The following is a 14,980-nucleotide window of genomic DNA, read 5'->3' as shown; positions in this document are numbered from 1 at the left end:
TAGTTTAAAATGAAGTATCCAAGTAAAGTGTCGTGTCGGACACACACCCCGTTTTTAAGGTAAATGAAGGTGTCGGAGTAACATTGATTTAGAGTACGTGTTTAGTGGTTAATCACTTACTTGTATACTTCTATTTGATAAGTACGTGGTTACTTCTTCTTTTTACATTTTTTTTATTTTGATTATTTATTTAAAAAATATATATAAAATTTTAAAAATAGAAGCAAAGATTATTTAATACATAAGGGTAAACCGAACCAACTGGAGGGTCCAATTAGCTGAAATTGGAGTATGACTTAGAACCAAGATTATATTGTATACTTTATACTAAATAAGCAGATAATCGAAAGATAAGCTGATAAGGATAGAAAAATATATTTTCCAAGTATAAAGAGTTATAGTCAAACAACTTTATCCTAAACTAACTAATTACTTTGTTCGGAAAAACTTTTTAAAAGGTAGTTAGAATTACCCGTTCATATCTCAAATAAGAACTTCACTCAACATGTGTAAAGTAACAAGCTATTAATTTTGCTAAGCATACAAATTTTGAACTCAAGATTACTGAAAACCTTAAGTTTCACCATTTTTTTGATACATAATGTTTTTAAAGTAAATAAAATTTTCACCTTTTATCTATATAGTACTCATTGTCGGTGTAAATTTGTATTATACATGTGACAATGTATGAACTTCGACACTTGTGTAAGAGCATTATGAAAATGGTACACCTAACAAAAGTAGATCCTTATGCACGCAAAGAAAATAGCCAAATACATCATACATGACTACATGTGTAGATAAATGCTCCATTCATCTCAACTATGCAATTTTAGTATGCAAAATATATAATTATGAAATTTGAATTAAAATAATTAGCAAGGACAATTAAATTGGGAAATATAGCTAATATATATGAAAGCTACTATTTTATCGAATGTCTCTAAATTAAGAGAGCATGTACATAATTAATCTTGTCATTAATCAAAAACTATATTAACACCCACAATTAAAATGATTGTCACCTTGCACATACACACAAAACACACTAATTCGTTTTAATCAAAAATAAAAGTACTCAAAAAAGCATACATGAAAACAATGACCAATGACTTGCTTATGCGTCACTCTATTTCCGTAATTATTGATGAAATTGGTTTGACCTACAAATAACATACCTAGTTTGTAGTAAGCTTTGCTAGCTAGCTAGTTTCTAGCTAGTAGCATCTCCATGATCCACATTATTATTTGACCTTTCTTGTTGATTGGATCCAATCATTGTACCGGGCACCATACCCCTTAACCCGTTATTCAACCCGGCAAGCATCGCGAACTGCCCATCAAAACCGCCACCACCACCGCCACCGGCAGGTCCCATCAAGGGCTGCCCCGCAAAAATCCCCATCGGTGTATTATTATTATTATGATGATTATTATTATTAACAAAATTCATAAAATGCAATCCACTAGCCACCGAAGCATTGTTACTACCGTTACTATTAGTAGCACTACTAGTACTAGGAAAAGCCCACGTCGTAGTGCTACTACTCCCGGACCCCGGCCCATGACCCGGCCCGATCCCGAAATTCAAAGCTCCATCAGCATCCTCATCATTATCATCATGGTTATGATCCCGATCTTGATCGTCGCACTTTTTCCCATGACACGTGGCAACATCACTAGTAGGGTGTAGATTAAGCAATGTGGTGGAAGGAGTAGATGATAAATCCACCAACCCACTACTAGTAGGGAATAAATTAATCCTACGGCTAGGATCACTCAAGTGATCACCATTAATCATCAACATATTAGAAAAACCCATCCAATTAGAAGGACTCACGTAAAAGTTATTATTACCGCCAAAATAACTGTTACTTGTATATCCTAACGGTCTCGTGTGTGAACCGGCGGAAACGGTCGAACCGGACCGACGAACCGAAAGACTAAGTGAAGTAAAATTAGCCGGGATAGTTCCGGTTCCAGTAGCAGCAATAACAGACGGTTCAGCTTGTTGTAGTAGCCACTCAATAGTTTCACCATCAGACCGGTGACCTAACTCCCGGGTTAGCTGAAAAACCCGGGCTGCACATTGAGCCGGCATTCGGATTCTTCTTCCTCGTCCATCAACCTTTGTATGGCGGTCTTTCGACGAAGTCCGCTTCGGGGCCGGTTTCTTAGAACCGGCCTGAAGGACCGCCGGTTCATTATTTTCTGCCGGTTCAAGTTTGTTGTGTGTTGTTGTTGTAAGAAGGTGTAGTGGAAAAGTTGAGTTATTGTTATTAGAATGAAGATCATCTTCCATGGTTTTTAAATTTATGTATAAGTGTGATTCTTAAGAAGAAGAAAAAGGGCAAAAAAAAAGTGGGTTAAGTTGTAGACCCGCAAAATTGATGGGTGGGTCTAAAGGAGGGATTTTTTTTTTAGAGGAGAGAGAAAAAGAAGAAAGAGTGATATTTGATATGATATGATGGAGTGAAGAAGAAAGGGTTTATGAAGAAGCTGGAGGACTTAGTGGTTATGGAGGGATATATGATTGATTATTGGAGGGAGAAATTAAAGGTGGGGAATTCAACAGTGTTTTTTTTTTTTTCTTTGGTTTGTTTCTCTCTCTTGTTTACTTAGGTATTTTTGAAGTGAGTGAGAAGTGAGGAGTGAGGAGTGAGGAGTGTGAAGTAGATTATTAGATACTGTTTTCACCTGAACTAGGTTTTGTACTTGTTCATGCATGCACAGGTGATCATGGGAAATGGGAACATACAAATAATAATGCTCCTTATCACTGTTGCTTGTAGTGAGACTGTGAGATGTCATCTAGGATTTTTTTTGTTTCTTTTAATAACACTAATATAGGGAGTAGTTACGGAGTTACCCTTCTGGGCCAGTGCAAGATGTTTGAGTGCCATATGTGATATATCAGGTCTCGGGTTCAAGACTTGTCGTGACAGGCTCACAGCAATGTATCCATGTGATAGTTGCTCCCTCCTTGTCCTCCAGACTGACCTGGTTACATGGGGTGTGGGTTTCACCCATGTAGTCCGGGGTTTACTATTCACTAAGTGGACGAGTCCTACTTTACCCACCCCACACTCCACACAAATTGATTCTCATTGATATCTGTAGTAACAGTAACAAGGAAGATCTTCAGGAAACGGAGGGAGTAATAGTTTAGTTTTATTGTTAAATTAAATTGATATCTAATAAAATTATGTTAATTAATTAAGTTGTTGAGTTTTTCAATTAATCATGTTAGGATCGATATAAATTAGGAAATTGCCTTCCGTATTATTACATCTCTATTATATAAGGGAAGGGGGGAGCTATGATGTACCCAATTACTCAAATTGTATACTATAAAAAAAAAGGAAAACAAAGTCAAACTTAGATATATAGCATTAAAAAGTCAAATTAAATGTTGAAGGCAATCTAGTTATAATCGAGCTAAAAAAAAAAGAAACATTGACTGATTAATACATCTATGCTGAAAAAAATAAAAAATAATATTACATCAATCAAGTATCTCATCAATCCATTCACAAACACAATCAACTGAAATGAATAATATAATGAATTAACAAAGTGAAATAATTTATTCAAAATAAAAAAACATATTAATACAACATAAAAAAATCCTAAATAAATTTACTTAACATTCTTTTATCATTTATCAACTTTTATTTCAAAAACCTAAAAGAAAGAGTAAGTAAAAAGAAATTAATAAAAAAAGAGTTAAGTGATAGAAGCTTTAATTACGAAATTTATTAAAAAAAAATATAATGTTCAAATTTTACTCTTATTTATGCCAAAAAGATTAGAACTTTTGTTTGAAAAAAAAAAAACCAGGTTCGCGATGCATGCATGATTTTTAGTTACCCTGATTGTTAGGTCACGTTAACTATGCTAAAAATTTCTTCCTTCAGGGTTATAAAGATGAAAAAAATAAGAACATAGTACTTATTTGATATCATTATATATGTTTTCTTTATATTAGCATTATAGCATATCACTTTTCTATAAGTTGCCTTGTTAAATGTATGTATGTAATATGGATCTCAGTTTAAAGTATAAAACTAGTTATTAGGCCCGGGCTATGCCCCGGGTAAGAAAAAATTTCATTTATTAATATAATACTTTATGATAATAACAATAAACACAACTTAGCCTAGTGGTTAAGACTTTAGTATATGTACTTACATGAACTAAAACTCCCTAGGGGTAGTACTGTAGTGGTCAACACTGCTCTTCAAATGGTATCATGCATACATAATTAATTTTAATGAACATGCAAATTTATTTATTTTTAAGGATGCAAGGGATATGTTTAATAACATTAACTGTGGAAACATGGATCACCAAGAGAAGTTAGATGAGATGGTGATTCTTTGAAAACCCTTACATAAGGTCACGGGTTCGAGCCCAAGCTTCAGCATATTTATTTTTAAAATAATGACCACTTGACTTTGTTGGTTAACGGACACGTGGCGAAATTCTGGTTGCAGGAGGAGGGTGCCACGTGGCGCATCGACGTTGTTACGCACGCCTTTTAATATATATATATATAGATAAGCTACATCAATTATACTTGTCATAATTGAATTCATCATCAACAACAATAATATTACCTAAGCAAAAGTCTTAATCACAATGGAATCGTTAGCTACATGAGTCAAGTTATATACTTATATTAAGGGTTGTTGTCCTCATATATATAGAGATTATCTGCCTCCATTCTAATACGCACGTCAAGTATTATGTGCATCTAATAAACTACATGAATGAGGAAGACAATGACGAAAACACCAACAAATATAATATATGACCTTCAGTTTGATGGGGCAAGACAAAGCCTAGGAATAGTGTGAGTCTTGGAAAAAAGGTGAGTGACTACCATATTCGATCACAAAACTTTGTAGTGGTTGCAAATTTGCGAGTAAATAGCAACTAACATAAAACGGCCACAAATATTGCGTCTACTAATCTTTGTTGGTCGTAAAAGTTAATTTAAACGATTGTGATCTTAGTATATCGACTGATCCACAAATAACAGTTGCAATAAGCCCTTTTCCTTGTAGTGGAATTATAAGTAGTAGTTCTATTATGATTAATGATTACTATTACGGCTCGTTTGGTAGTCGTTAATAAAATGCGGTAATGGGAATGAATTTTAAGTGTAATTTTATTAGTGAAGCACCCTTAAAATCTCCATGGGGAGGCATTTTTTTCTCCATGGGAAACCAATTTCACCCCTAAACTTGTGTTTTTGTCTCCAAGGGAAAGCAATTTTCATTACCACTCATTACCACCTACAAGGTGGTATTGGATGAGAATGAAAATTCAAGAAGGAAAGTGGATATTTTAGGATAAATTAGCATTACCATAGGAATGGATAATGATATTTTTCACAAATTTACACACAAATTTATTCCCATTACCACCATTTATGACCAACTACCAAACGGGCCGTTAAAGAACAAGTTTAAAAGAAATGTGTAATTATAGGATAGAATTTATTGATACCTATTTTGAGTATTACTACTAGATAGAAGCAAGTATGATCACTTTACTTGTGAATGAATGCAGTTGTTGGCTAATAGACACACCAAAACCAATTATTATCTTGGAAATTGATGGTACATTGATCTGAGCATGGAAGACCAAAAAAAATAAAGGTGTTAGTTGAGATGTGTTTTCAATTACAGTGTATTCATTTGTTTAATAATTTTCCCCTCTCCACCATCATAATCTAGAAAATTCAATGTTTAAACGTTATTATCCAAAATGATAGAAGTTAATATTAATCCTTATCGACATACTATATATATCGTTTCGTAGTACTTGGCTGTGGATGATCAAGTAGCAATCATGAGATGTCTATTCTTTTTACTAATCTATTTGATTTGTGAATCTTGCCTAAGAATTTATCAATCATTAACGAGTACGTGAGTTGTTTAGTGTTATCGAGCCATTATGAAAAGCACTCGTCATCTTGACTATTTTGGAGAGAGCCATTATGAATAGCCAAATCACGATGAAAAGCAAAAACCGTGTCTTTTATGCTATACTTATTTAATAATAACTAGTATTTGGGTTCGTACGTTATCCCGGGTTATTATGACAGACGTGAGAAAGAAACAAATAATGAATGCAAAACAATGAAATTAAGACAACAGATTTACATGGTTCACCAATTTGGCTACGTCCACGGGCAGAGAGAGAATATATATTTTATTATGTGCGGAAAAACAGATTACAGAGAGAATTAGACTAAAATTCATCGTCTAAACAATTAGGTAAAATAACCTATTTATACTTCGCGGCTAAAAACGCGTCTACCGCAAAAACCGGGAACCCACCCGATCGGGAGATAATTACGAATCCAGAATTTGCTATGGGCCCGATCGGGCGCATCACACCCAGTCGTAATTCGGTGATTATGCCCGATCGCGCCCCCTGCCCGATGCCGTCGGGCCATCTCCAAATAACTCGCTTCTGCAACTTTGTCTCGGGCCCGATCGGGCGATACTCCATAACTCAACTTCGACGCATTTCGTCGAACACATTCAAGGCATTAACTCTTACACGGGTTGATATTGTTTTCCGAACTTGATATGCATTTTATTTTCCATTTTCATTAAAATGTATTAAAGAAAACTCAACATTCAAAAGGTACAAATATAATAATGTGAACACTTAAAGCATAATTAAAAGTTGGTTGAGATGGTAATTGTGTCACGTGTAATAGCAAGAGGTCATCAGTTCAAATCTTGTTGCAAGCTAATTATACTTTTGTTAATTGACATGACTTATGTATACATTGGACAATTCTAGTGGAGTAACAGGGTTGCCACGTGGCGTGTATACATTGTCAGGCACACCTTTTAATATATTTGTATAGATGTTTAACAGAAATTCTTAGGCAGTATAATGGTTATGTGCCACGTGGCGTGTATACATTGTTATTGCTCAGAATCAGTTAAATAAACTAATGCGGTTTTCTCCAAACCGCACCAATTTATTGGCCCAAAACAATTTAGGCCCAAACGTTCCCCACTCCCCAGCTAGCCTAACCTCTAATAAATGAAACCCTCTCCCCACAAAACCTTAACCCTAATCTCTCTCCCCTCTCATCCATCTCTGATTCTCCTCTTCCCCCTTGTTTCTCTCAAACCCTAACCCCCCTCCTCTCTCATCCGTCGTCCTAAATCATCCATCATCAACAAACAACCTACTCGCCACAAGATCTTCAGCACCATCATCTTTGACAACCTCTTCATCGTCGCACGCGTCTCAACCACCAGATCTTTTCATCGTCGCATCTCTGCCATCGTCGTCCATCGTCCCTCGTCGTTCATCTTTTAATGGATTTCAGATCTTTTCATGGCGTCATTCATCTCTTTGTGCCGCCGTGCTCTTAGATCAAAACTTTTCGATCTTTTGTCGCAACGCAAGTTCATCATCTATCGTTCATAATTTCAGATCTGGGTTTTGCTTCGTTGATTTTGTTTCGTTTAGCTCAGTTTTAAGTTTATAATTTCATTTCTGAATTTTTATTTTCATTGTTATTTTGAGTTTTTTTTTATTTCTTAATTTTTGTATTTTGTTCGATTTTTTTCGTTATATTCTTGAATCTGGTTTTCGGTTGAGTTTTTTTAAAATTATATGTATAATTTTCGTTTTTTTAATTTTAATATATAATTATTGTTGTATAATTGCTTGTTATCTCAGTTTACTTTAATTTAATGTATTCTTTTTTCTAATTCTATGTTAATATAATAATATATATATATTAATTTTATGTTTTTATTTCGTTGGTTTTTTATACGGTTTTTTCACCAAGTACCCCCGAGTTTTCAGAAAATTCACCTCGTACCCCCCAAGTTTTCAAAATTTACCAGGTACCCCTAAGTTTCAAACTAATACATTGGGTATCCCTAAGTTTCAAACTAATACACGCAGATGCCCTTAATGACTAACGACGTTAACTGCCGTTAGTCATTAACCCTAATTTTCTATTTTAAACCCTAATTAACCCCCTAATGCTAACCCTTAGCCTAACCCTGTCCTAAACCTTAATCACCCCTCCCCCATACTCCCACCACCCCTGCAACCTCCCCCACCCAAACCCCCTCCCTCCCCCACCCCGTCGACACCCCTACCTCGTCGATACCCCGTCCCCACCCTCATTCCCCTCGATTTCCCTACCCCTTCCCCACCATCTTTCTCGGCACATCTCACCCTAAGTCTCGAAGATCTAGGCATCACACACGAGCCACCATCTGGCAACGAAGATCGACGGCGGTGTGGATGAAGCTATGGGCATCGAAGATCGACGGCGGCGTGGACGAAGATTTGGGGAGCGAAAATCGACGGGTAGGGGAGCAACGAAAATCGACGGGGTGGGGGAAATCTGGGCAGCAAAAATAGAATGGAAGGGGAGCAATGAAAATCGACGGAGCGGCGGTGAAAGGGGAGGGGTTGCGACGGTCGAGCTGCAGTGGGTGGGGAAGGGGGTGGGGGAGAGGATGCAACGGTCGAGCGGCGGTGGAGGGGTAGGGGGTTGGGGAGGGGGAGGGGTGGGGGAGGCTATAAGGGTGGTGGGGGAGGGGTGGGGGCTGGGGTGGTGGGAGGGTACAAGGGTGGTGGGAGGGTGGGGGAGGGATGGTTAGGATTAGGGTTAGATTTATGGTTTAGGGTTAAGGTTTAGGATTAGGATTAGACATCAATTAAGGTTAATGACTAACGCCGGTTAACGTCGTTAGTCATTAAGGGTATTTAAGGGTACCCCGTGTATTAGTTTGAAACTTAGAAGTACATGGTGAATTTTGAAAATCTTGGGGGTACCGGGTGAATTTTCTGAAAACTCGGAGGTACTTGGTGAAAAAATCGTTTTTTATATTAAGTTTGCTCATTTGGTTTTTTATTTTCAATGCTTCTTGGCTTGGGATTAATTGGATTAGTTAGATGCAGAGTTGCAGACCAGGAACTGCGTACAAAGTACTGGCAACAGTGCTTTGTATGCAGTATTTTTTTTACGGTTTTTTCGCCAAATGCCCCCGAGTTTTAACGAAATTCACCGAGTACCCCCGCACTTTTGAAAATACATGGGGTACCTCTCAGTTTCAACATAATACACCCAAATATCCTAAATGACTAACAGCGTTAACTGCCGTTAGTCATTAACCCTTATTTTGTTGTTTTCAACCCTAATTTAACCATTAACCTAACCCTAATCCTAACTCTAGACCCCTTGAAAACACTACTCCATCCGTTTCAAAATATAATGCATGCACGATATTTGAGGTTGGACTTTGACCGTTAATTACTCCCAGTCTATGTTGATAAAAAAACTATTAAAAATAATGTTATTATAGTATTTTTCAAGACGGATCCAACGGTATAATTTTTATGTACCATATTATGAAAGATATTTTTTTACCAAAGCAAATTTTCGTAAAGCGTGAATGTCTTATAAGTATTTTGAAACGGAGGGAGTAATAAATATTAGGGTTTGAGAGGAGGGGGAGGGGGGTTTTGTGTTTTGGGTTGAGGTTCAACTTTTTTAAGTGATACTATTGCGGTGACTTCTTTGATCTAACATGTATGCTTTTGTGAGATAAACACTCAAGTATTCGTATAAGTGGGAGTGACCAATAACCATAGCCACTATCATACCATAAACAGAAAAGAAAACATAACAATTTTTGTTAATATCTATTTCACTAATCAAAATAATAAAAAGACAATGACAAATCATGAAAAATAATCGAGACAATTGTGGCTTAAACTTTAAAGAGTCGGACATGATAGCACAAATTTCTAAGACCACTAACTCTTTAGCAAAATTGACAATACCATATGGATTGGTTATCTAGAGTAGAGGTATGTCATGTGTCAAGCCAACTGTATGATATATACAATTTGCGGTGATGATTGATGAAGATGGCTTACCAAACATACGGCCATCCTTTTCAACTTAATCATAGAAAAAGCCATGTCGGAATGTTGGTGGTTGTTCATGTTAACCATTTTCTTCTCCATTTTCCAAGTTTTAAATAAGAATCTTTATTTTTCTCCTTTCTTTATCATATCATAAAGTCCAAAACAAAATGGGAACACAATTAATTACTCAATAAATTACATAAATATATTGTCAATTTATGCTATATATACACTATCTTGTTGAGAAGAAGGGAGTTGGACTCTTATTTGTACATAAATATCACATCATTCATTTTATGGTCTACATGCACACCACATGCATAGGCATGGAAGTGTATTGAAATATATGCCAAAAATGTTGACAACTCACTATTGATTTTTCTCCTTATAGGAAGTTTCCAACTATATCATGACTAAAAAGTGATGAACAACAAATATTGCCATGTATAGTTTTAAGTTGTTAACAACTTTAATCTTAACTTGGGGGGTGTATAGGTAACTCTTGTCAAAGTAATTAAAGATTTAGCTAATATAATAATTTTTCATAGATATATGTATTGAATTTAAAGTTTGAGAAAAATGAAACTTCTAGAATCATGCATCATAAGATTGATTTAAGATCATGATATACGATAATTTCTAACATCAACTTGCTTAAATCGTGGATTTAAAAGACTAATAAATTGAGATGAGTGCACCTGACAAGGGTGTGAAATGTAACAAGGTTTGGCGGCAATTATTAAGTTACGTTATACTTGAGTGTTTATTAAAGCATATTATATTAATTTATTTATAAGTCGAGTTAGATCTTATACCATTTATATGTTACTACAGGCTCATCAATTGTTCTTATTATTATGGTGACGCTAACTAGCTAGTGGAAATAGTGAGATAAGTGCGACGATTTGTGGTGTTTATTTGGTATCTTACTGCAAGGAACGTATTGACATTATAAGGACTATAAAATGTGCTTCTTGGAGCTTATGAATAGTGTGATTACACGATTGTTTTCCCTTGATGTTTTGATGATGAGAAGTAAACTTATGAATTGATGGTTTTAGTTTGTGTGAAGATTATAATTAAGTTTTAGAGTTGCAATATAATAAAGTCAAGAGGAGAAATTTGCATTATGATTTCTTAAGAGGGAACATGCATCTAAGTTCCATAGAAGGAACAAATCTTAAAGCATTTAACTTAACACAAGTCCAAGACCTATAGTCGATAAAGAAGAATAATCATTTCAAGTGTCAAGTTACTACCGGGAATTATTAATTAAGTTCCTACAAGGATTTATGAAGTTTATGCTGAAATCGAAGATGAATCGTTAGAGTTGAAGTTTTTATGTGTGAAGACATGAAGATTATATATATGAGTTTATTTTTAGAATTTATGCAAGTGTTAATTTTATTAAAGTATTAAGTATTTTTCGTTTCTTTTGGTTATTCTCCAAGAACTTGATTTCAACAGATTTTCTCAAACTACTCTGATAAAGCTGTTGTATTTAGATGTAAATTGTGATTATTGGCTAATTGTTCTTCGAGATTCTCAAACACTTAACTAATCATGCCTTGGTTTTAGGAGTGAAGACAGTTGATGGAGAAAATCGTGAAGGGTGCTTAATTCCAAAGAACCTTTATCTATAAAAGGAGGAACAATCCTACCAAACAAATCACAACTGACATTCACAAAAGCATTATGAGTTCAAAAGATTTTATAGGCCATAAGTTCGTAGTCAGTTCCTAATACTATACTTACGTCTTAAATACTAGAGTTTTATTAATTTAAAGAGTTGTAATTGAAAAATGAGTTGTGTGAACTCTTGATACACTTAGAGATAAGTTTTGTGTATTGAGAAAGTAAGAGCAGCAATGTGATTTGAGGAATCATAGTGGGGATAGTGGAGATCCTAGTGGAACTTGCTTGTGAGCATATATATAAAGATGACAGTGGGTAATGGACCTTACCCGGATCCGTGGATCCAGATCCATTTTTGACGGATCTGGATCCTCAAATTTTGGACCCTATGGATCCGGGTAGGATTTGGATCCTCCTTGAAAAAAAGGATCTGGACTGGGTCCTACATTATTACCCAGATTCGTTTACCCATTTTTATAATATTATTATAATTTAATATTATGTTTTGATAATATTATAATATTAGTTAGTACATGTAAAATGAATTTTCGCTTGAATTTCGAATTATTATTTTAATTAATGTGTGATTTTTGTGCGAATTTACAGGATAATTAAATTCGACGAAAATAGGGTTGATAACTAAACTACAGTTTGATAATTGAATACTTGTAAGTAGTTGCAATGGTTATTTTTCAAAAATTAAATGTATTTTTTGGTTGATATTAGATAACTTTATCATTTAAAATCTTTAACTATTGTGAAAATTAGGTTAATCTGAAGACAATAGGCAAGGATCCGTTTTGGATCCGTTTAGGAACCAGATCCATACGGATCTGGATCCTCATTTTTATTACCTAGTGGATCCGGGTAGAATATGGATCCTTGCCTAAAAACAGATCTGGATCCTAGAGGACCCTATCCAGATCATACCCATTGCCATCTCTACATATATATATTGTACATAGAAGTGAGTTCATATGAGAATGCATACTTATTACATGAGAAATGAGAATGAATTTTACGCGCTATAACTCTTACGAATAAGTCATGTAACTTTAATGATATAGTGATGTAATTCTAAAAAAAGAATATTAGGAAAAAAAAATCAATTTTTTTTTTCCGGCTCAGATTTTTTAGGGGGTATAACTCTAATGAACAAGTGTTGTAACACTAATCCAATCGTGTGGTTGAGATTCATTCTCATTTCTCATGTAAGGAGCATTCTCATATGATCTTGCCCCTACAAGTCAGGATCAGACCGTGAAAATTCATGGTTTGGGCGGCTGGTCCACACCGATCTGTTACCATTTTCACGGTTCAGTGAACCTAGCGAGCTGGACTAGGCTGATAGTCCGAGATGAGACTTTTTTTTTTGTCTTTTTTTCAATTTTATTCATTGAAATAATTCGTTATTGTTACATAAAACCTTTAAAATTAATTAAAATATACATAATTATTAGGATTTTTTAACTATAATGATACAAACTTTTGCCTGTTCTCTCGCAATAATACAAACTTTTGATTATTTTTTAACAATACAAACCTTACATCAAAATTCCTCCAGTAGGTCAAGTTGACCTTTGACCTGTAAAACAAGTAAAAAAAAATTACAAAATGATCTTTCTTCTTTCTCCCTCCTCCCCCAACCCCCCACCCACCTGAACCACATCAACTTGTTACCTTCTACAACAAGTTAATAACCGGTATTGCCCTACTAAAGTTTGTATTATTCTGGTTAAAAAATCTTAATTATTAATATTAATGAACAATTTCGTTATTTTTGAATTTGATTGTATTATAAATTTATAATATATGCAATTTGATTAAAATATACACAATTTGGTCAAAAAATTACTCGGGTTGGGCTGGGCTGGTCTGGTCCGGTTCATGGGCCGAGCTGGAATAGTTTCCTGGACCGGGCTAGGTGGTTTTAGTAGCAGGCTTTAGTGGATTGGGCTCAAAAAATCTGGCCCACAATCCACCCACTAATTTCACGATTTGAGGCGTATTGGACTGGTCTTTTCGTGGGCCCAAACCACACGGCCCACGAGACGGGCCGGGATAGATGGGCTGAATTTACCCGTACTATTGACCATCTCTAACGGCAAGTCGCCAACTAACACTAGAGCCAAGAACTCTCAAGTCTTTAAGTAAAACTTCCTACTCCTTAAAACCACCGTAGTACCGTTTTATATAAATATAAATTGCTATAATCCTTGACGAGGTATTTGAAGGGGATCCTTATCACCTTATGTATGCAAGAGCTTGGAGTGCAACAGCAGTGAGCAGCCTAGCAGTAGCTCAAGCCCCAAAATGCATCCACATTTAACAAGACTCGAGCAAATGATTTGAGAGTCTACATTTTAAAGCGCTGGAAGTTTTAAAAAGTTTGGGCCTTGGACCGGGTCTTCAAATAGGACAGCCTAATGGATTCGTTATACCAGACCAAAATCAAAGCTAAGAAGAAGTTGGAGTATTGGTTTTTTTGTTTTTGTTTTTGGGTGAGCAGTTGGAGTATTGAAAAAAATAAGTTAGAGAAGGAAAACAAACCCTACTAGCTGAATTGATGGAGCACTAAAGATTTAAACTCAAGTCCTACATATATTGAATGTTTATGATAATGATATCAATTTACATTGAAGTTTTCCTTTTTTCTGCTTAATGTACCACTTTCAATATTTAATGTATCCCCGGCCTGACGGCCTCTTCTTATGTTATTATCGATTTGATTAAGGTTATGTTCTTTTGGACTAAACTGAGTTGAATTGAGGTGAATGAAAACTGTAAGAGGAAACTAACTGAACTGAATTGAAATTAACTAAAGTGAAATTAAATAAATTGAACAACATTGAATATAATTCCAAAAGAACAGGGCATAAGCTTTTTCTGTATCCTATAAGAATGTCATAAGATTTTTTTAGCCCTGGACAATGCCCTATAATTCGGGGTGCTAGCTACTCCACTTAGCTACCACCTCTCCTCAATGTCATAAGGGTCAATCAGGTCTAATAAATTTAGTTACGAAAAGTTTACGTTTTTTCCTGTGAAGAAAACACACCCTTGTCACCATCAAAACTAATAATATTAATATTAGCATAGAAATTTAAGTATTAACCGAAATAATATATAGTCGGCTCATATTTAAAAGTTCAAGCTTAATCCAATCCATTTAATAAACATGTCTTATTAAGTCAACCCATTTACCTAAACACTAGCTAGAAACACAAGTCTTATTAAGTCAACCTCTCTAAACAAATTACAAAGCCACTAAATTCATGCCGGCTTGAGTTACAGGTCTTAACAATTTTTACCGGACATTGCTACACCTACCCACTGGGTAAACAACCCAATATTCATAGAACGTCAAAAAATAATAATTACATTGAGTTGGATTCCACTGTTACAACCC

The 14,980-nt window shown here is 35.2% G+C and overlaps 1 protein-coding gene across 1 annotated transcript; it reads right to left on the bottom strand.

The window, feature by feature from the left end:
- Positions 1 to 961: 961 nt before the first annotated feature.
- On the bottom strand, positions 962 to 2,827 carry LOC104897940 (transcription factor TCP15). Its single transcript, XM_010684915.4, has one exon. It carries the CDS (start codon positions 2,300 to 2,302, stop codon positions 1,214 to 1,216), a length of 1,089 nt encoding a protein of 362 aa, XP_010683217.2. The 5' UTR covers positions 2,303 to 2,827; the 3' UTR covers positions 962 to 1,213.
- Positions 2,828 to 14,980: the final 12,153 nt, after the last annotated feature.

Source organism: Beta vulgaris, chromosome 6 (assembly GCF_026745355.1).
Source record: "Beta vulgaris subsp. vulgaris cultivar EL10 chromosome 6, EL10.2, whole genome shotgun sequence".
Classification (NCBI taxonomy): domain Eukaryota; kingdom Viridiplantae; phylum Streptophyta; class Magnoliopsida; order Caryophyllales; family Amaranthaceae; genus Beta; species Beta vulgaris.
This window is presented reverse-complemented; position numbering and strand designations above follow the sequence as displayed.